Source organism: Vicugna pacos, chromosome 6 (genome assembly GCF_048564905.1).
Source record: "Vicugna pacos chromosome 6, VicPac4, whole genome shotgun sequence".
NCBI lineage: Eukaryota > Metazoa > Chordata > Mammalia > Artiodactyla > Camelidae > Vicugna > Vicugna pacos.
The window spans coordinates 22,959,897-22,982,726 of record NC_132992.1 but is presented as its reverse complement, the minus strand read 5'-3'; the positions used below and the strand labels follow the sequence as shown (position 1 = coordinate 22,982,726).

The window sequence follows — 22,830 nt, the reverse complement described above, 5'->3', positions numbered from 1 at the left end:
TGCCCATTTAAGGCCGGTGGCATCATGGTTCCGGGGGCGTGGTCCGTCTTTAGCGATACTCGGCCGGGAGCCGGGCTGATTCATTCGGGGGCTGGAGCTAGGAGCGTCGACGTCGACTCCTGGGCCGGGCGCAGCCTCGCTCCCGATTGGTTGGGCGTCCGGGCCGCCCTCTACCGCGCGCCACCCCTGGCTTCCCATCCTAGTCCGCAGTAGAAACGCTGCCCTCTCCCTTCTCGACCCCTGGCCTTTCCTCCCCTTCTTCCCTCCCTCCCGCTGCTGCTGTCGCTTCACGCGCCCCTGCTCCCGCAGGAGCTTCTGCTTCGGTAATGGGGTCTCGGGCCTCCACGTTACTGCGGGACGAAGAGCTCGAGGAGATCAAGAAGGAGACTGGCTGTGAGTTCGGGTAGGGGGTGGGAACGCGGCCGGGCGCCTCTGGCTGGCCTCAGGACCGAGGAGGACGGCTGTCGCTGAGGTCTGGAGCTGGGGTGCCCTGACGTTGCCGGGGTCCTGGGCAGCTTCCAGCGCTGGAGCTTCGGGGATAAGAACTGGAGGACCTGTTCTTACAGCAACAGCTACCCAGAGAGGGGCTCTGACTCTTGTGAGGTTGTTGTTCTCCTCGAAGGCGGGAGTCATGATCACTCGTAGGTCAGTGATCCCGCTTTTTACTCCTTCCCTTGCTCTTGAAAGTCCCAGAACTCTTTTGCTTTATTTTTCGTCGCACCAACCTCAAATTCAGGAACTCTGGATGGATCCTATAGAAATCATAATTCGTTCCTGTGACATTTCTGGGCAATGACTTAAAGCCTCTGACAGCTGTGGGAAATCAAACAAATGCTTGCCACAACTGGGAAAATAAATCCAAAAAGTAAGATCGTATAGTAAGGCTTTGGAAGACGTGACTTGGTGACGGGAGACGTTTAAAGAATCAAGGGTTTGAGAGTACGAGACTTTTTTCATTCTGAACTTGTGGAGAGAAAGCACAGATACTGTGACTACCAGTTTTTTATTTACACTGAGGATGCTTGCTGTCCTAATTTCAGATATATTGATTTCTCCTGTGCTGGTGTACTTAATGCAGTCGCTATGGTAATTGGATGTGCTCCAAAAAATCTCAGTGTGAATTTGTACTAGGAACATTTTTTTTTAAATAAACAGTCTCTTCCTCATTAACCTGAAAGGGGCTACAGGGCTTTGGGAATTCAAAAGCCCTGTAAAATACCATGATACATTTGTGTAGCCCTTGATAATGCATGCAGTATTTTCTCTTCTCAGTAATCCATTATGACTCTTTTGTGTTTTACATGAGTTATGTAAGCATCTGAGCTCTGACTCTACATGATGCCTGTCTTTGATAATGAAATGGCCAGTAAATAACTCAGTGGTTCATTTGCAGATAATATTGAAGAGTGCTGAGGGAACCTCAGAATTACCAGGCAGTGGTGGCCTGAGATAAATGCTCTTCTGTGCTTTCTGACAAGTTCAACTTTCTAGAATCTTCAAGTTGGAAGGATGTTATCTAGCCTCATCCCTTGTCAGACTGGTTTACAGATTGGCTTTCAGCATCTCCTAACTTACGGCCATTAAGCCTCTCGATTAAGACTTTAAGGATGGTGAGCTCACCGCCTACCAATGCAGTCCTCTTTATGATTTTGAATGAATGACAGAAAGTAGCTAGCTCTTTATAATGTGCAGTAGTTGTTTGGCCACTTATCTTATGGTCATTTTATGACTTAGACTTATGACGCCAAGAGTAGAAATATAGGCAGTTTGGATTCAACAAGCATTTTATTACATTTTGAGGCTATGACCTCTGGCCAACTGGTAAATATAAGGACTACTTTAGGTCTAAGGTGACAGTTAAAGCATTCGTGCTTAAAATAAAAAGTCACATAATGAGGGAGTGTAAACCAGAGTGAGGATGAGAAAAAGCTATTTTTGCCTCAAGATGAAGGGAGCAGTAATCCTATTCTGGTTTTATTACATTTGACCAAATGAAAGGAGCCTGGATTGTTGTAGGACTCTGGGTTATTTTACTGTGTAACTTGTGGGAACTGAATTATTCCTGCAGAACTGTTTTCCTAGTTGCTAAAAAAAGTTAATCAAGCTGGAGGGAGATTCTCGGCCACAACCAGTGCAAATGTATGTATTGAGCCAGAAACATTAATGAAACAAGTACTTATTGAATTTTTGCAGTGTCTGTATTCAATACTGTACTCTGTATTCAAAGCATAAGGTGACAAAAGATGCCCACAACCTGGTCTTGGAGATAAGCCCACAAGTTAGGATTAGCATGACGACATAAAATTACCTGAAATTATGTGGCACCCACTTTCAGAACTCAGGAAGAGTCCTTGTGAGCCGGCTTTGAGGAGGGCAGAAATTGGGCCTTAATACATGCATGAATTGATTAGATTTGGACAAATTAACCTAGGGCATTTTGGGTGGCTTCCAGGCGTGTTCTTTCCTGGCTTGCTATACAGTTATTCCTCTGCCCTGGGAGTTGAACCATCAGTGCATCCAGTTAGTGCCCCTCAGCAGAGTTGATTTTTAAAGCAGTCATCTCAGCATGATTCAAAAGGTTTAGAGGACTAAAAATGGTCAAGTGGGTAGAGTGGTGAAATAGTCCTATTTTCTTCTGCTTCTTGTTTCATTAAGAGTTTGGGGAACTATCGATCAGAAACGCTTCAAGTTAGGACCAAGTATAAGACACTTCACTACGTACTTTGCCAGTAAGAAAATGTAGCATAATTGAGGAAAACTGACTTTAGATTCAGTATGAAAGCTTTGCATTCTTAAGTCTAAATTGATTAGAATTCATGTATGATGAGTTTATCCAGTATTTGAAATTTAATCTCTAAGTGCCTGGAAAAATAATTCTAGGTAAGAATTTCTCATAAGACTCAGTTTCATCATCTGTAAATGGGAATAATAATAGTACCTACTTTATAGGATTCTTAATGAGGATTAAATGAGATAAATTATATCAACTTCTTAGAATAGTGCCTGGTGTGTAGTGAGCACCAGGGAATTATTAGCTATTATCATTTTGAACCATAGATAACAATCATCTCATTGGGAAAATACCATTTGCATATGCCAGTTATAAAACCTGTTTCTGGGGCTATATAATTGGAGCAGTGACACATTTTACACTTTTCCTGTTTTCAGGGGATATTGAATTAGGAATCGAGTACAGATGTTTTCTCAATTCTAAGAAATAGTACTTTTAAAGAAGTAAATATCTTGACATATCTAACAGTTTAAAAAACACTGTCTAAAAACACTTTGTGTTGGCATAAAACATTTGCTATATTGATTTTGTACTATGACCTTTCACACTTCAGGATTTCCATAAATTAAAGTTATTTGAATAAAAGTCATTATTAGGAGGAAGGTCACAAGTGGCTTGGGAGTTTCTGTAATCTCTACCTTTAGTTCACTTAACTGTGTGGCAATAACTTGACTGTGAATTACTTAAAACCTTAAAAAAAATAACCACATAGTCTGTGAGAAACAATTCATGCCAACTGGTTACTAATAGAGTCCAATTCATTTATTTTTAGTCTCTAGCTTCTGGTGTGTGTCATGTGGTACGGCAAAGGTGTTGAACAGGTTTGGGAAGTAAGTATTACAGGCTGGTGAGGTTTTGTTTGTTTGAAAGGGTGTAGTGATATAGAACTAGTGTGGGTTTCTCTGAAGTTGCAACCAAGAGCACAAGCCTGGCAAAGGCAATTGCTTGAGAATGGTTTCCTGGGCTAAAATGTAAGTGGAAGTTCAACTTCAGGCTGCTCCTGCCTCAGAATACAGGACCCGCCTGCATGGCCTTCACCTGCATTACCATGGTGCCTGAAGGTTCTGTCATTACGGAAGACCCTGCAACTAACATCTTTAGCTAGTTTTGGATGAAGTGATTTGTAAGGCTCTGTGCTTTCCCTCCCAACTTTTTATGATGAAAAATTTCAAATATATAGAAGAGTTAAAGTAGTATAATGAATAACCATATACCACCCACCTTAATTCAACAGTTGTTAACATTTTGCTATATTTGCTTTGTCTATTTATATATATAAATATAAATGATATATGTGTATATTTGATGAGCCATTTGAAAGTTGCAGTTGTCAGAACTCTTCACCCCTAAATCTTTATATATCTCCTGAGAATAGGGATTTTTCCTCCATAACCACGATACTATTATCACACCTAGGAAATTTGACAGTAATTCTATAAATATTGTCTATCTTTCAGTCCATATACAAATTTCCCCAGTTAGAAGAAGGTAGTTGGGGTTTTGGGTTTTTTGAGAGAGGGGGTTATGTCTTTTAAGTCTCTCTTAATCTATAGATTTCCTGAGAAAATAGGGCAGCTCTTGAAGTCCTCTTACCAGGGGAAACATGAAATGTTGGGTTGTGGAGTGTTTAGGAAGAATAGTTAGGGGTGCAGGCTTCAACTTCTCAATCTTTTATCTAGAGTTACCTTTGGTTACACATATACACTTTACCTAGATTACCAATCTTCTTCTGCATTAAGATTTAAGATAAAAGCAAGGTCAAAATAACTTTCTTACTCCCTTTAATTTTTATTTTTCACTCTGGTTTTCCTCCTTAGTGCTTGGCATTTCTCTGAAATGCCGTCTTTGAGCACGAGGCAGTGATGATAGAAAGGTTTGTAGTCAGGAAGATTAGTGGGGTCTTTTAAGTAATCTTTGAACAACAGAAACTAATTATTTGCCCATCAGTGGAGAAAAATATAGCTTCATTCAAGATATGCTCATGTGCACAGCGTTTTCTGAGAGTAAGTGTCAACTCATGAGGCTTCCTTTGGGTTACCAAGAATGGTTTGGGGCACCTGTGCTGCTAGCCTAGTGCTTTCTGGGGAAGATGGCTTACTGGAAACTTGCCTTGCCTTCATTCGTGGCAGTTCCAATACCTCTCTGCTACTTGAAGTTACTCAACTCTACACCTTGGAGATTGTTTTACATTCTTTATCGTAGTGGATTTAGCACCTAAATTAAAGCCTGCTTGCTTTTTCCTCCTCTCATACTAGTTCTTCTTGTTTGTTTGGTAACAAAGCTTGTTGTAACAATGTCATTATAACATTAGTTCTGAAATTTAGAAGCTAGAAGGGGAGGGTATAGCTTAGTGGTAAAGTGTGTGCCTAGTATGCATGAGGTCCTGGGTTGAATCCCCAGTACCTCCATTAAAAATAAGTAAATAAATTAAAACCTAATTACCTCCTCCCCCCCAAAACCAAACAAACAAATTTAGGAGCTAGACTGAGTTATAACCATATTGAGTTGTGTTAAAAGTTGGCATCTGATTGTACGTTTCTCTGCTGATATCCATACAGCCCAGTTTGTCCAGGAGGATAGTAGTTTTATGGTGGTTTGGCTACTTATTTAGATATTAATTTTTAACATATTGGTGAATTGTGAACTCAAGCAACCATAAACTGGTCTCTTTTTCTGAAATGGGGTGTAATGCCATACCAGGACTCACTTGAGGAAATTTAAAAAATCATACTATTTCAGTGCCAATTATTTCAGATGATGTTCTAGGTAAGAAAGGTATCTGTTGGCTCTTGTTAGTTGAAGGAGTTGGGCTAGATGACATTTCTTCCAGTTTTAAAATTTTATAAATTACTATACATACTTATATATGCATAAGGAATTTCTAGAAGGATTCACATAAACTGGTAATAGTGTTTCCCTCTGGCGAAGGAGACTGGAGAACTTTGTTGTTAGGGAGGCTTTTCATTATGTACACTTGTGTACTATTTGCATTTTTACCATGTGCATAGATTATTTTTACAAATTAAAAAAACTACAAAGAAATACAATTTGAATGTTTTCCTTGTTTAAGAAAAGTACTCGTAAGTATATAGTATTCTAAGTACTAAAAACTGATGCACTGGACTAAATATTATGCAGTTATTAAAAAGGACTCCAAAGCAATATAGAAAGGTTATGAATTAATAAATGAAAAATAAGCTATTACAACTATATAGAGTACACAAGTGACTGATACTAGATGGTATATGAAGAAATGAAAACAGTGGTGTTGAGATTGTGAACAAATTTTGTCTTTCCAAAAAATCTTTTGGGAAAGTTACTCATTCTGTAACTTACTTATTTTATTAAGACTAAAGAGGACTTTAGTTCTAGAGCAGTCTTTGAGGCCCGAGGCCAAAGCCAGGGTAAACTGGTCAGATTCCTGAAGAAAATGGTTGTGGCTGGCAGAGTCAGGAGAAAGGTGGAGATAATTAGTGCAGCAGTAAAATTGTACCTGCAGGCTCACGATGTAAGGATAATAATGATAATTGCTAACTTGAGTGCTTACCAAGTGCCAGACACTTTGCCAAGCACTTTTCTCTCATCAGCTTAGCTAGTTCACCCCACAACCGCATTTTCTCAGCTGTCACTGGTAAGCAATGGTGCAGTGATTAGAAATCGGTCTGTCAGCTTGGCCCTCATGAGAGCGTATTGAGTTACTCACACCCTCCTGGCTGGCAGGAAGGGCCACAACTGCTTCCTCAGTGCCTGGACCCCTGCTGGCTCTGCCCTGTCTGGCGATGGTTCTGCCTCCTTCTCTGCTCTTTGTGCTCCTTTGAGAGCTAGTCCAGAACAGAGCCCAGCTGGGTGAAACCTGATGCTGAAGAATTCTCAGCTGCGCCCAGTGTGTCCTCTCATCCTAGCTCTGGGCCACTCACTTCCTGTTTCTTTGTGCCTGCCTGTCTGTTTGCTCCCATTGTTCCTAAAACTGCAAGTGGATTTTTGTTTCATGAGCTGAGGGAGGAGGACAACTGTTAGAACAACCTCAGCCACCCCTTTATCCCTGCAGGTACAGCCTGGGACAAAGTCCACACTTGCCACACCCTTTTTGGCTGTTGTCTTTTCTCCTTTGATAACTTTTTTTTCCCTCCTACCTCCAATCTGCCAGAAGACTAAACCATTTCCCAGAAATTCCTTTTTGCATCTTCAAAATTTTATTATACATGTAGTTATCATCTCATATCAGTTGTCAGCTTGTGCCTGAGTTAATCCAAAATGATGAGCAAAATAGCTTCCTTGATGATAACACGACTGTTTTACAAATTGCCTGATTTGCTTTCTTAGAGCCCATTCTTATACTGGGAACTCAATGGAGCCCTTGCAATCACAGAGAAGAGGCTGACCCAGGGCTGTGGTGATCTTTTACCCAAAGATCTGTCCTGAGTGAAAAGATAAAGCTATTAATGCTTGGTGCAGGAGTAAACCAGATTTTTAAAATACAATCTGTTTGACATATCCCCATCTTTTATTCAGTTCGTGTTACCTATTCAGCTGTGCCAGCCTGAAACATCAAACTGATTAATAGGAATGTGTTTTTAATCAAGGCATGCATTTTCATGGCCTGTAAGTCAGGGCACTGAAAGCTGAAAGTTTCATAATTTCCTTTTAAAGTAAATTTGGCTTTGTTTTGTTGAATCTTAACCATCTGACATTTAACACAGGAGTCTTAATTAAGCCTAGACTTCATTACTGAGAATCAACTTTTACTCTTGATTTAGTTAATTTTCTAACTCCTTTCATTCTTTAGCTTTAAAATTTTGTGCTTTGACACCCTAGAGGTAGAGTGGAGACATCACCCTACTTTACTGACTTTAATGCATTTCACGGTGGGCTGGGACTAGAAAGACAACTGGCTTCTGAAGAGCCATACTCAGGTTCAGTTTGAGTGGAGGGTGACTTCTCCAACTGGGACTAATTTTGTGTTCTTTAGTTTCCCACAGTCAGATCACCCGTCTCTACAGCCGGTTCACCAGCCTGGACAAAGGAGAGAATGGGACTCTCAGGTAGGCAGTTCCTTTCTTTATTTTCTGGCAATGTCTGAATAGTTGCCTTTATCCAAGAGCAGACACGATAGGCTTTCGGCATTCAGAGGGCAGGGACCATTTCTTCACTCATCTTTAGCATCACTGATCCACAAGGGACTTAAGTAAACAGAACAATGGATTTATGTTTGTCACCAGATGTTTGCTGCATTATTCCAACTCCGCTTAATTTGGGTGGCTGTTGTTCTGGTCCTACAAACATACCTTTGAGAATTTCAGCTCTCTCTGCTTGAGTTTTCCTACAGCCCTTTCCCAAACACAGTAACTTTTAGGAGGCTCAGCCATAGCAATCCAAGGTGGTATAGTTGTTTTGTCCTCTCTCCTCTCATTTCCCAGACCAACCTGTAACCCTTGGGTGCATCATTTTATATGTATTAATGATAGATAAGAAGTTTAGTATTTTAGTCTAGAGCAGTGGATCTCAAATGAGGGCTATTTCCCTTGCCCCAGTGGCCAGATATCTGGAGACATTTTTGATTGTCACAGCTGGGGAATGCTACTGATGTCAAGGAATGCTGCTAACCATCCTACAAAGCACTGGACAACTCCCGCAAATGTTAGTAGTGCTAGAGTTGAGAAACTGGTCTAGAGTAAGTAAAAATTTCAAGTTTTTTTTTAATGGAGGTACTAGGGATTGAACCTAGGACGTCATGCATGCTCAGCATGTGCTCTACCACTGAGCTATACCCTTCTCCCACTGTATGATTTCAGAGTAATATAATGCTATATCATTTTATGTTTGTAGTTGTCTTCTCATAGTCAAATGAAATATCACTACCTCCCAGCCTAACCCTCAGTAGCAGCATTTTGTTACTGTTTTTCCTCAGCTTTGATTGGTATAGAATGAAGCTGTTTTCCTTTCTGGTGGCTGGCAAGAAACAGTTTAGGACTTCTTTGGAAGTCGTCTAGCATAGGTGTGGTCTGTAGCATAAAGGGGGAAGGAATATAATTGCTAAGCCTTTGTGCATAATCCTAATCAGAAGAGCTAGAGAATACTGGTAAATCCACAGGGCCATGTTTGTTTAGGGCAAAATCAGGCATCACTGGAAGCGGAAATTGACCAAAACCATGCTGCACAGTCACTAGAGTCAACGACTATGGAACACCTATCATGTACAAAGACCACAGTAGGTCCTTTTTTCTTAGTCTTTCTTTTTTTAATTGAGGCAAAATACATATAACATAAAATTTACCATTTCAGAGTGTACAATTTAGTGGCATTAAGTACATTTACAACATTGTGTAACTACATTGTATGACTACATCTACATATTACCGCAGTATAGTTCCTGGACATTTTCATCATCTTGGTTGGAAACCCCATACCCATTGAGCAGCCACTTCCCATTCCTCTCTGGACATTTCGTACAAATGGTATCATACTGTTGTGACTAGCTCTTTCATTTAACGTGATACTTTCAAGGTTCTTCCATGTTGTAGCATGTATCAATACTTCATTCCTTTTTATAGCTGAATAATATTCCATTGTGTGCATATACCACATTTTGTTTATCCCTTCATCAGTTGGTGGACATTTGGGTTGTTTACACCTTTTGGCTATTATGAACATTTTTATGTGGACTTATATTTTAGTTCTCTTGGGCATATACCTAGGATTAGAATTGTGGGTCATATGGTAATTTTATGCTTAATTTATTGAAGACCCACCAAACTGTTTTCCACAGCACTGTGCTGTTTTACATTCCCCCCAGCAATGTGATGAGGTACATATTTCTCCACATCCTTGCCAACACTTACTTATCTCTTGATTCTAGCTATCCTACTGGATGTAAGTGGTAGATCATTGTGGTTTTGATTTGCATTTCTCTCATGGCTAATGATGTTAAGCATCTTTTTTACGTGCTGGTTGACCATTTGTAAATCTTTCTTTTTGTTGTTGAGTTGTTTTTTTATGGTCTAGATACTAGACCCTTATCAGATATATGATTTGCAAATATTTTCTCTTATTCTGTGGATTGTCTTTTCACTCTTTGTGGTGTTCTTTGAGACACAAAAGTTTTAAATTTTAATGAAGTCCAGTTTATCTAATTTTTCTTTTGGTGCATGTATTTTTGGTATCATCTAAGAAACTGTTGCCAAATTCAAGGTCATGAAGATTTATCCCTATATTTTCTTCTAAAAGTTTTATAGTTTTAGCTCTTATATTTAGGTTGATTCATTTGAAGTTATTTTTTGTGTGTATAAGTATATACACACACAAAATTTTGTGGTTTGTATATACAAAATTTGTCTGTAGCGACAGGTAGATATGTAAGAGTCGAACTTTTTTTTTTGCATGTGGATATCTAGCTGTCCCAGCACCATTTGTTGAAGAGACTATATAAATTTGTACTTGAAAAAAAACAGATTAGAAATCTGTTTTTCCCTTCAGTCCAAATACTTAAATAATTTACTTGAGTTTGGGATTACATCTTCCTCATAAATTCAGATTTTAACCACTAAGTGAAGATAACGAATTCACATTAGTTCTGAGTTCTTTTTTCTTCATAGTAAGTGGGTGATTTGTAAATGTGTGTTTTAATCACTTTCACTATTTGCTGGAAAACAGTGGAAAAGCTTTTGTAAAAGGAGCTGTTTATCCTCAGAAAAGGTGAAAACTTTCTTGGTGTCAGGTAATCTTATCTGCTCCTTACAATCTAGATAAAATTTGCTTGGCCTCTAAAACATTATTTCACACTACGGAAAGCCAGTGAACTAACTTCACTCATTTGATAGGTATTTATTGAATACCTATGACACACTAGGCGCTGTTTTCAGTTCTGATTTATACAAATTTTTTGTGCAAAGGAGGTGGTAGCAAGTGATAGGGTAATTTTTTATTTCATGGTTACCTGGATCTAGCTGATTTTTTTATATTCAGCTTTACAAAGCACTTGGCCTTAAATCTGTTCTTTGATCTCCATCTTAGCGTAAATTATAATATGAGAAAAGCCCCAAGCCACCTTGAGTGCAAGAAGAAATTACTCCATTTTACTACATAGTAAACAACTAGCATATTACAGTTGACCCTTGAATAACACAGAGGTTAGGGGTGGTGGCCCACTGCACCCTCAAATCCCAGAATAACTTATAGCCTGCACTTGGTATACCCAGCTCCCTCATATCTGCATCTGCATATTCAACCAGTGGTGGATCCTGTAGTACTATAATATTTACTATTGAGAAAAATCTGCACGTAAATGGACCTGCACAGTTCAAACCCTTATTGTTCAAGGGTCAGCTGTATGTATAAGTCATTTTGTTGGATCCACTCACTATTAGGGATTTCACACTGGCTGTGCCTTCAGACAAGGACCATCTCAGCCTCTTGTCTGTCTTGTTAAATTGTGTTCCTCTCCCCGCCAACCCCATCATCTCTTCTGCTCCCTCCAGCCTTTGAGATAACCTGGTAAACTCAAAATTCTTCTATATTACAGAGTGATTTAGCTCTCTCCAGCATGCACTACTAAACTCAGCTCAAGGCTTATCTTGATCTCTCTAGAACCCATCAAGGTGCTCAGCCAAATATACAGGTTACCTCCTGTCTCTCGTTACCTGTAACAGGATCCACTTTCCTAAGAAGATTATTAGGAGAAGTATTTTTGTTTACATTTTCTTCACTTCCCTCTTCTCAAGATGCTCTGTCTGGGGCCTGAAGCCAAATTCTGTGGAGTGAGAGACTATAGTGTACCATTCAAGGCATTCTGTATTCCTTTTTTTAAAATGTCAGTCTCAGGGAACATAAAGCAGAAACTCTGAAAGGCTTTGGTTAGAAATGGAGCTTCTACAAAGTGTTTTCAGATATTTGACCCAATGTTTTGTAGAACTTAGTTCCTTGGCGAATCAGTAGGTGTTGAGTTAAAACAAGTGATAATCTTCAGATTGGTGTTTCATAGAATATAAATATATACTATTGCCTCACAAATCTTAGTCTCTTCAGGTCCCATTTTTAAAACTTCTACCTTTTAAAAAATTTTTTTATTATTAGACTTTATTTTTTTAGAGCAGCTTCAGATTCACAGCAGAATTGAGCAGAAAATACAGAGAGTTTGCACATAGCCCTCCCCACCCACACATATATACTCGCCTACCCTCAACATCCCTCATCAGTATAGGTGGCATTATTTTGGATGAAATATTTCTGCCACTGCCATTGATGTTGGTCTTTGAAAAGGCAGCTGGGTCCTGTAAGATACCCTGAAATGGTCCTTTTTAGGTCAAGTCAGGATGAGAGCCTGGTCATTATCTGAACACAAAGAAGGTTTCTTTGGCTTAAATATCCACCATGCTGATCTAATCTGTGGTGTTAGATATCAGGATAATGACTGTCCTTTGGGAAGAGGAGCAGGTAGAGACAAAGGAAGCATGAAGGAGGTGTCTGGATATTGAAGATAATCAATTTCATGATTTGGGTGCTGGCTTAATCTTGGTGGAAATTCATCATGCTGAATGCTTGTGATCTGTGCTCTTTCCTATATGTATGTTATATTTCATTAAAAGTTTACTTAAAAAATATCCTGTACATTGAGCAATTTTAATATTGGATCTTTGTCAGGTAATTTTTCTCAAATAATACCATGATGAAAAATATTCCTTGATATTAAATCATGCAGGTTAAATTGACTACAGGGGGCAGACCAGTAAAAGGAAAGGAAGTTATTACTGAAATTACTAGTTGGCTGTGTTGTTATATATCACTTAAATAAAGATTACCTGTAAATTTTAAGAGGTTATGTCCTGAATGATAGCCATTTATCTGCTTAAATCCTAAGTGCTTTTGAGATTCACTTTCTTATTTAATTTTATCTAGAGGACAGATGATTTCAGTATCCTGGATAAACACTTACTTTGTACATGGTGGTGTCAGTCATTCCAGAATGGAGTTTCACAGTTGAGAACCAATTAGATGCCAATCTAATTCTCATTCTTTTAGTAGATAATCTTTTTTTCCTCTCCAAATGCTTCAAATATCCCCTCTTGATGTTCTGAAGTTTCACAAAGTTGTACCTTTTTGAGGGTTATTTTTCATTGTTCGTTTCTCAGTATCAGGTGAACCTTCTCTAAAAATATTTCCTTTAGCTGAAAAGTTTTCTTCTGTTATTTCTTTATTTCCTCCCCTTCTTCTTTCTTTATTAATTTTTATGGCATTTCTATTGCCTGGCCACCGTGACTCAGTTTTCTCTCATATGTTTTGACTGTTTGATTTTTTTCTGCTTTATTTCCTGGAAGATATCCTTGAATTTATTTTGTAGACCTTTTGATGAACTTGTTCACACAATCATACTTTTAATTTCCCAGAAACTTTCTTGTTCTCTGACCTCTGCTCTATTGTGGCAGTTTATTTTTGTTTTACAGGTGCAAAACTTATCAAATGCCTATTAGGTTACTTATTAGAATCTTTCAGAACTCTCTTTGTCCCCTGAAATATCATTTTTTCAATTGATCTCGATCCTACTCTTTTATGCTATCAATTTTCCAAAAGTATCTGGTGAGCACTGGTTGTCCAATCATGTTTATGAAAAAGCTTGGGTGGATTACTGTAGAAAACTGACATGGGCTTGTTGGCGGCTGGTTTCTCCGCAGGTCTTTCCCTGGATGAAAGGGCTGAGTCTAAGCCCATTGTACTCTGAGCAGGGCCAATAATTTGGTCAACCACTTTAGGGTATTTGGTCAGGGAGCAACAGGACAGATTTGCAACTCTCTTCCCCAAATGAAAGGACTATGTTCCTGGGGGACAACGTCCCACATTTGGCTGAAACCCTGCCCAGGTAGATATTTCAGTTTCTTTCAATTGCAGTTCTCCACTTTTATCCTGAGGACAGGTGGTTTTATATTCTCGTGATGGGCACTGGCAGCAGTGGGCAGCTGGCCCATTCTTTAAAAGTTCCTCTTATTAATCTCCCTGAATTCTGCTTCCCTTACCTGGCAACTCTGAGCATGGTACCTCGCTAAGACTGCAGGACAGAATGGCTCTCAACTCTGCTGCAGAGTTTCATGACCTGCTACTCTGACTTACTGGTCGCTACATTTGCATCTGACTTCCAGAATTTGTCAGAATCCCTTGTCTGCTAGTACACACCTCCCACCCTGGTTGTTTATGTCATGGGTATATTTCCATGTGTACTGACATGTCCTTCAGTTAGAGAATGAGAGGAGGTAAATGTGTATGCAGCCACTATCCTCAACCAAAAGTCAGATGCAGCCTTGCAAATAAGTGACTGGCCCGAGAATACTAAAATAAGTAGCAAAGACTGGATTCAGCAGTTACTGGCATTTTATATGAAAAAGATTCTATTATCAAAACAAAACCAATAAGATTATTTTATCAATTTAATTTAAAATATTAATTACATGTTTTAGGTAATGGAAATTATTATCATTTCAATGTTAAGAAAAATAATTATATAATACATATAAATAATAAATGATTTATCTCTAATATACTACTTAAATATGGAAAACTATTTTCTTAATTGAACTGTGTTCCTGGGCAACAACCTCTCACAGATATGTCCAATTAACATATTTTAATGTCCTCATTATGTATAAGTCATCTAAGCATGGACCCTGGGTCCTTGAAATATAAGCAGTTAACTGTTAGGCTGCACCTCCACCTAAGAGAAGGAACTTGCCCAGTGAAGATCAGTGTAGGGGAATGGCACTTCTGGTTACTAAAGATCTCTCAAACTCTGATTTCTCAGAGCATCCCTGTGCCTGTGAATGTCTGAAAAACCATTCTTCATTTTTTTTACCATAAAGAATGCCGTTATACATGGTTCTGCTCTTAGATTTGCCTACTATCAGTAATAATGTCTTTCTTAAATAATATTCAAGGAGGATTTCCCTAGTTATACTATGAGGTTGAATATAATATTGGTATATTTTTTAAAAGCACACAAATCTGCATTTTGAATGAATTATAACACTTGTGTGTAGGCCGCTTGAAGTATTTATTTTTCCTCATTAGATTTGTGTTAGTGGACATATTTGAGAAGCTAAGTTATAGAGAAACTGTCCAGATGATCTCCATTCCACTATAGAGTAATCAACAATAATAAGCTGTGTATTGTTTAACAGCTTACAAACTAATTTTTTTAATATTCTTTCATCTTTATGTTGATACTTTCAACAGTATTCCTCTCGGTTTTATAGACCCCATTGTATATACAATCTAAAATATAAGAGTAGAGTTAAAAAGTGTCAAAAGACAGGGTTAAGGTTCTTAACTGACATTGGAAGTCCAAGATTCATTGAGACTGAAAGAGTTCAGACTAGGTCGTGGAACTACTACCTGATATGAGACCTGGTATTTAAACTTTTCATGGCTAAAATTACTTAAGCTTGTTAGACATTAAACTCAGGTATGTGACCTTACAATTCAAATCAGCCTTAATCTTAATTTAAAAGGTGTAGTTATTGTTTCTTAACGTCTGTCAAACGAGGAGCTACATTTAGGTGATAATGTGGACTTTGTATTCTAGAACACATTATGTAATAAGAGCTTAGTACATGTTTGTTGAATTAAATAATCAGGACCTCAGTAATTTTGTTTATCTTGTATCATTTTAAGCAACCCAGTTATCTTACAGATGGCTTCTTCTGGTTCATGAATTAATATAAAAACAATTACCCTAAGTGATCAAGGAAAGATTAGAATCCAGAGTTACTGTACCAGAGCTTTATGCTCAGTCCTCTAAGTCAGTTTCTACCTGTGTCACCCCCAGATGTGGTGGAGACGAGCTTGTTGAATTAATGAAGCACCCTGTAAATGTTAAACCACAGCAAAGCCAGAGAGTTGAAGGCTTCCTGGTAGAACAGGAACATTTCATTAGCATTTAGTACAAAGAGGTTAGAGGAGTAAGTTTTATCTCTTCTGTTAGTAAACATCTTGAAGACAGAAATCAGATTTTGAGTTTATATTCCTTTTTTCCCCCTTTTTATCTGGAAATAATTTCAAACTTACAGAAAAGTTTAAAGAATAATACAAAGACCTTTCATATACCTGACACCCAGATTTACTAATTGCTCACGTTTTGCCACGTTCTTTAGTGTGTTGCATTTCCTATAACAAGGACATTCTGATATCAAAATCAAGAAATTTAGCATTTTGGTGTTCATAGCAGCCCTATTTATAATAGCCAAGACATAGAAACAGCCTAAATGTCCATCAACAGATGACTGGATAAAGATGTGGTATATTTATACAATGAAATACTATTCAGCCATAAAAACTGACAACATAACCCCATTTGCAGCAACATGGATGTTCCCGGAGAATGTCATTCTAAGTGAAGTAAGCCAGAAACAGAAAGAAAAATACCATATGAGATCGCTCATATGTGGAATCTGAAAAAAGAAGAACATAAATACAAAACAGAAACAGACTCATAGAAATAGAATACAGACTTGTGGTTGCCAAGGGGTGGGGGGTGGGAAGTGATAGACTGGGATTTCAAAATTTGTAGATACTGACAGGCATATGTGGAACAGATAAACAAGATTATACTGTGTAGCACAGGGAAATATATACAAGATCTTGTGGTAGCTCATAGCGTAAAAAAAGTGACACTGAATATATATATGTTCATATATAACTGAAAAATTGTGCTCTACACTAGAATTTGACACAACATTGTAAAATGACTATAACTCACTAAAAAAAAAGTTAAAAAAAAAAGAAATGTAGCATTTTGGCATAGTACTATTATGTAGTATTTCATATTCTATATGATCCATAGTCCATTTTTACCTATTGGCACAGTACTGTCCTTCATAGCTGTTTCTTTTACTAGTTTAGGATTATGATTGAGTTCAGTTGTGTCTCTTTAGTCCCCTTTAATCTAGAACAATTCTACAATTCTCTGTCTTTCTCTCTTCTTATGACACTGATATTTTGTAGATATATTGTCTATATTATAGACAGCTTTATGTTCTTGGCACAGAATATCAACCAAAGAATATTTTTAAAAAATATACTTATTACACATTTTTTGGGAGAGCACCTTTCTTTCAAAAAGTTTTTTTAATATGGGAAAGAAGTGTGTTTTTTTTTTTTTTTTTTAGATAAAAGAACATGCGCTTTGACTTACAGATTTCAATTTAAATTGCAGTTTTAAACAACAAAGTCCTACTGTACAGCACAGGGAACTATATTCAGTACCTTGTAATAGCCTATAATGAAAAATAATATATATATGTATAACTGAATCACTATGCTGTACACCAGAAGTTAACACAACATTGTAAACTGACTATACCTCAATTTATAAAACAAAAACAGACAAATAAATAAATCGCAGTTCTGCCATTTTGTAGCACTGGACAAGTTACTTTATCTCACTGACTCTCAATTTCCTCAGCTCTAAAAGGATATTATAGATGAAATGTTGACATGAAGAAATGAGATAAAGTATATAAGTGGAGTTAGTGGGGCACATGATGCATACACAGTGAAAGGTAACTAACAATATTCACTTCCGCAGACTTCCAAGTTGCGAGAGGATGGCTGCTCTTGCCATGTTCCGGGGATAAATACTTCTCTAGCTCTGGTCTGTGGAAGGTGAGGGAGGAAAAGACAGTTGGAGCAAGGAAGTATGGAATCAGTTAGTCGTCACATTTTTTTCCCTCCTTGGATATAAAGGTGCTATGTGTCTTCTTACCAAGGATACGGAGGCCACTCTGAATTTTTCCTCCCATATTTATGCTCTGCAGTATTTGGTACTTTGCTGTTGCTGTTCATTCTCCAAACTTAATACCTAAGTAGAAAATGGTAGTGTTCAAGGAATCATTTACAGGGACAGCTTAGTACTTGCTTGTCAGTTGGTTTATTGACGGACCTTGTGTGCTGAATTCACTGGAATGTGGCATAGTCAAAGCTGGCTTCTACTCCTGGGTTGGTGCAAGAAACACTTGGCAGCTATTAAAGTGCTATTCTTTGCAGTTATTTGGTATAATTTGCCACAGAAGTAAATTCCAGGAGGTAATATTCTTGAGAGGTTGTACTCTTGCATGACTGAAGGAATTCATGCTAAGGGCCAATGGTCTCTAACTCATGGTGATTCTCTTGGCAGCCGGGAAGACTTCCAGCGGATTCCAGAGCTTGCCATCAACCCATTGGGGGACCGAATCATCAATGCCTTCTTTCCAGAGGGGTGAGTCCCTGCAGTTGTTGGGCTTCCTTTCCGAGGCTAATCTGGAATAATTTCAAATTTACAGAAAAATTGCAAAATTTGCAAATAGTACAGAAGAACACTTGTATATCATTTACCCAGATGCATCTATTGTCACTGAACATTTTGCCTCATTTGTGTGTGCTCTCTGTGTCTCTCAGTCGTAGCTGATAAAAGCATCATTCAAGCCACATACATAATTACTACGAATTTTCTCATAGCCTCATTTAAAAAATTTTAAAAAGACAAGTTAAATTAACTTTGGCAAGGTATATTTTATTTAACTCAATATATCCAAAATATTATCATTCAATATGTAATCAATATTTTAAAGTTATTATATTTTCATATTAAGTCTGAATTTAGTGCATAATTTACACTCACTATACCTATCAAGTGCTATAATAATATTCAATGTAAAATATTATATATTTTCTTTTTTTCCCAGCTTTATTGGGATGTGACTGACACACAACATTATATAAATTTAAGGTGTGTAGCATAGTGATTTTATATATTTATATATTGAAAAATGATAACCACAGTAAGATTAATACCACTTTCATCACCTCACACATAGTTACTTTTTTCTTGTGATGAAAACTTTGAAGATTTTTTGCAGCAATTTTCAAAGATACAATTCAATGGTTAGCTGTGGTCTCAATGCTGTACATTTCATCCCCAGAACATTTTCATCTTTTTTATCCTTGTGTTTTTTTTTTTTGGATGTGGGAGGAGGCAATTAGGTTTATTTATTTATTTATTATTTTTTTAATGGCAGTACTGGGGATTGAACCCAGGATTTTGTGCATGTTAGGCATGCACTCTACCACTATACCCTCCCCTCTCATATTCATCTTATAACTGGAAGTTTGTACCCTTTGACCACTTTCATCCATTTCCCCCATTTCCCCCGTTATCTATTTTATCCTAATATGTTATTGATATTCCAATTTTATCAGTTTATCCAGAAATTGCCTTTTTAGCATGTTCTTCCCTCCAGTCTGGCTCAGATATCGTATCTTTTTAGCCTCTTTTTATCTGGAACTTACCACAGCCGTCTTTTCTTGTATGACATTGACTAAGGATATACTTCCCCCACCACACACACACTTTCTCAAGCAGATTTAGGTTTGTGTAATGTAGCACTAGGCTTTTGCTATGCTTCACTGCCTAATACACTGATCTCAAAGTACTGAGTCAATATTTACTGATTTGATTAGGAACCTTTTCCTGAATAAAGTATAATCTTGTTTTAAGTAGTCTCTTTAGCAATCGCTTCCTGGTTCCTTGTGATTTGTTTATGTGACCCAGAGGACTTTAAAGTTTTTATGGTTGCCAGTTCTTAATAATGAGACTGTCAGTAAGAACATGGTCGGTAAAATACCTGGAGAGGAAATTTTAGAACTCTGAACTGAGAGCTAAGGAATTTGCAAGTTGAGAAGTTGGTCGCTCAGTGAATTTGAGTGACCGTCAGAGGGGAAGACTAGCAGCCAGTTCACAGGAAGACAGAACTCATCAGACTGAGACCCGCCCTTTCCAGGTTCATGCTGACCAGGAGTAATCACGTACACTTCCTCACTTTGCACTGTTTCTCTCCCTGAAGGGCCCTGTTTGTTTCAGGTGTGGTTTTAGTGCCGTGCCCTTCCCTTTTTTCACTTCCTTATTTTTAGCCTATGGGGAGAATTGAACCCTGTCCAGAGGTAACTTTCACTGCTCTGCTTGGTATCCAAACCTTTTGCAATGAAAAGTAAACCCTATAGAGTCATTTTGCCAACTTTTTTTTTCAGTGTTCCCTAGAATCACCATTGATTATTTGAAGAAGCAGCTTGTGGAAATCTGTTTTATAAAGGCCAGACTACCTTTGTCTTTGTTGTGACTCCAGTGTTGCCTGTCATCCTATCCACTGATCTCTTGTTAAGGACACAGTGTGTGCTGTTATACTTGTGCATGTGAGGAAGCGGAGGACCACTTTGGCTGTACTGCTGGGCACTTAGCAAGCTGCACTCTGCTTCTTACTCTAATCAGATGTAAATATTTGGCTTCTGGGCTTTTTGTTTCTTAAGTCTTACGCAGGTTCAGTTTGTTTTGAAAGAATGAGATTTGAAAGTAGGACATTGGTATTTCGTTCCCTTTTACTCAGAGACATTATGCCAGTTATATATGTACTCATTTACCTGTTTATTCCGGCATGTGACTCAAATCTTACTATACATTACTTCATTCCTCAGCTCTTACTCACTTTTTTGAGAGGTACTGCTCCATTAGCAGTATAGCTACCTTAAAGAATGAAGGGCCATTCTTTTGAGTACAAGGGGCTCACAAGCTCACCTTTGAACTCTTACCTACCTTTAGAAGGTCTCTGATCTGTGCGTCTGCCTGGCACTTACGAGACTCTACATACCGCATCTATTCAATGGGGCACACAAAGACTAGGATTTATTTTTAGGTAGCCACAGGAACCAGACAACCTGTTCTTTCCATGACTGCCTTAGGTAAATAACTGTGTCACATAGGACATTATTTTTTAATATTAAAAAGCATTCTTTATTCATTCAAGTTTTAGAATTATTTCTTATAGGGTTACCGATTAGCTTGTAGTGCGGTAATTTTCTCTAATCTTCAGTACCCAAAAAGCCTTATATACAAAGAAGTCTTTCAAAACATTATGGGGAAAATATCTATCCAATTATGAGAGAATAATAAAATCATGATACAGCCACACAATTACTATGCAGATGTTTAAAATGTTTCAAAGTATTTATATTGATTGGATACATGTTTAAAAGTTTAGAAATAGCAGGATACAAAATTATATATGTAGTATGTTCACAATTTTCTAAAAAGCATAGAAAAATTATTGGGAGAAAACATATTAACGATTATAATTGATTGGGAGAACTAGGAGTGGTATTTTTCTTTCTACTTTTCTTTTTACCAAACTTCCACAAATGTATTTTTTCTATAACTAAATAAACTTTATTTCCAAAGCGGCTTTTCCATTATATGCCTTAACCTTAAAATATCGCTAGGTATCCGTGACTGTAGGGGAGACATGAGAGCTGGTTGGGGAGTCATTGGGTTAAAGTGACTAACTTGCTGTTCACTACAGAGTCTGAAGCAGGGAGTTCAAGTTCCAGCTTGCCTGATAGCACAGCCTTGGTGCCTACTCAAAATCCTCTTTGTAAAAAAAGAGATATAAGTAAATTCAATAGGTGATTGTCCCTAGTAAGTCCTGTTACCTCTCTTTAAGTCTGGATAAATCATTTGTAAAGTGGGAATAGTAATACCTGCTACACAAGGTTGGGGCAAGACTTAAATAAAGATATTTTATGAGCCCTAAAGTACCATGCATAGGGAAAGAGACCTCATTAAATGGACTTTCAGGCCACTTTAACTAAAACAGTTGCCAGTGTATTGAATTCATAAGAAATAATCACCTTGATTGACATGATGTTCTGTTTGTTCTATTTCCCAGAGAGGACCAGGTAAACTTCCGTGGATTCATGAGAACTTTGGCTCATTTCCGACCCATTGAGGATAATGAAAAGAGCAAAGATGTGAATGGACCAGAACCACTCAACAGCCGAAGCAACAAACTGCACTGTAAGGAGATAAAATCTTCTGGCTTATAATATTTGCTTTTCATTTCTTACAAATCATTTACTTGAACAAGCATTCATTCATTCATTGAACAAGCATTTACTCAAACATAGTAGTTAAGAGCTCAGACCCTGGAGCTAAACTGGCTGGGTTTGAATCCCAGCTCTGCTCCTTTTTGTCATTGTGACTTTGGGCAAGTTACTTAAAGTCTCTGGACCTCAGTTTCCTCTTCTGTAAAATGAGATATTAAAGGATGTCACATGGGAAGCTTATAAGGATTTGATGACTTAATATATATCAAGTACTTCAAATAGTGTCTGGCAATAAGAGTTGCTGCTAATAATATCCTTATAATTAGGGGAAGGTATAGCTCAGTGGTAGAGCGTGTGCTTAGCATGTACAAGGTCCTGGGTTCAATCCCCAGAACCTCCATTAAAAAAATAATAATAAGCCTAATTACCTAACCCCCCCCAAAAAATCCTTAAAATTTATAGAATGTCGACTGTGTGCTACACACTGTGGTAAGAGCCAGAGTGACAACAATGAAAAAGACCCTGCCCACCTTAGAGTTTGATAGATACTGGTGACTTGAGTAGGGATGAACAGCTGGGTTAGTGCAAGATTAACTTTTTGTCCTCATGCCTCCTTTCCTTGGATACTTGTAAGATTTCCCTCTGCCCTTGTTGATTCGTGTATATTGCCTTATCCTTTACAATACTTCTCCAAGAAATAAAAATTAAATTTCTCTTTTTGTTCAACACAAGTTGAAATTGAAATTGTATTGAATTGGTTGAGCCCAAGCTTCTCTTACTAGGGTGCAGAGTGGTATACAGTGAAGTCTGTGAAACCACAGTGATTTGGGCCCATCAAGTTTTTACTAGGTGATTTTTTAAAAAATTAAAAGTCTTTTTAATGTTGAAACAAATATAGATAAATTATAGAATATAAAGCCAAATTTGGATGTATTTGTAAGATGGTACATGAGACCTAAACTTTTAGTTTGTGGCCCTTGGGTCATATCCCCAGGTCTCCTTGTCTGTAGGAGTATGAGTTCACTCCTCTGTTGATATTTCAGGTGAAGAGTTTAAGAAGCTCTGAAAAAGTGTTGTTATATAAGACAGGGAAGATTTTTGTCTGTATTTTTTTTTAATTGAAGTACAGTCAGTTGCAATATGTCTGTCTCTGG

General features: G+C 37.8%; 1 protein-coding gene across 1 annotated transcript in view; it reads left to right on the top strand.

Annotated features, from left to right (window-relative positions):
• Nucleotides 1–41: 41 nt before the first annotated feature.
• CHP1 (calcineurin like EF-hand protein 1) overlaps nt 42–22,830 on the top strand; it is a 34,718-nt gene continuing 11,929 nt past the window's right edge. Inside the window, exons 1-4 of the mRNA XM_006201670.4 lie at nt 42–393; nt 7,761–7,833; nt 17,943–18,023; nt 21,520–21,647. Coding sequence (XP_006201732.1) covers nt 327–393; nt 7,761–7,833; nt 17,943–18,023; nt 21,520–21,647 — 349 coding nt within the window. The 5' untranslated portion in view covers nt 42–326. The remainder of the gene's footprint in view (nt 394–7,760; nt 7,834–17,942; nt 18,024–21,519; nt 21,648–22,830) is intronic.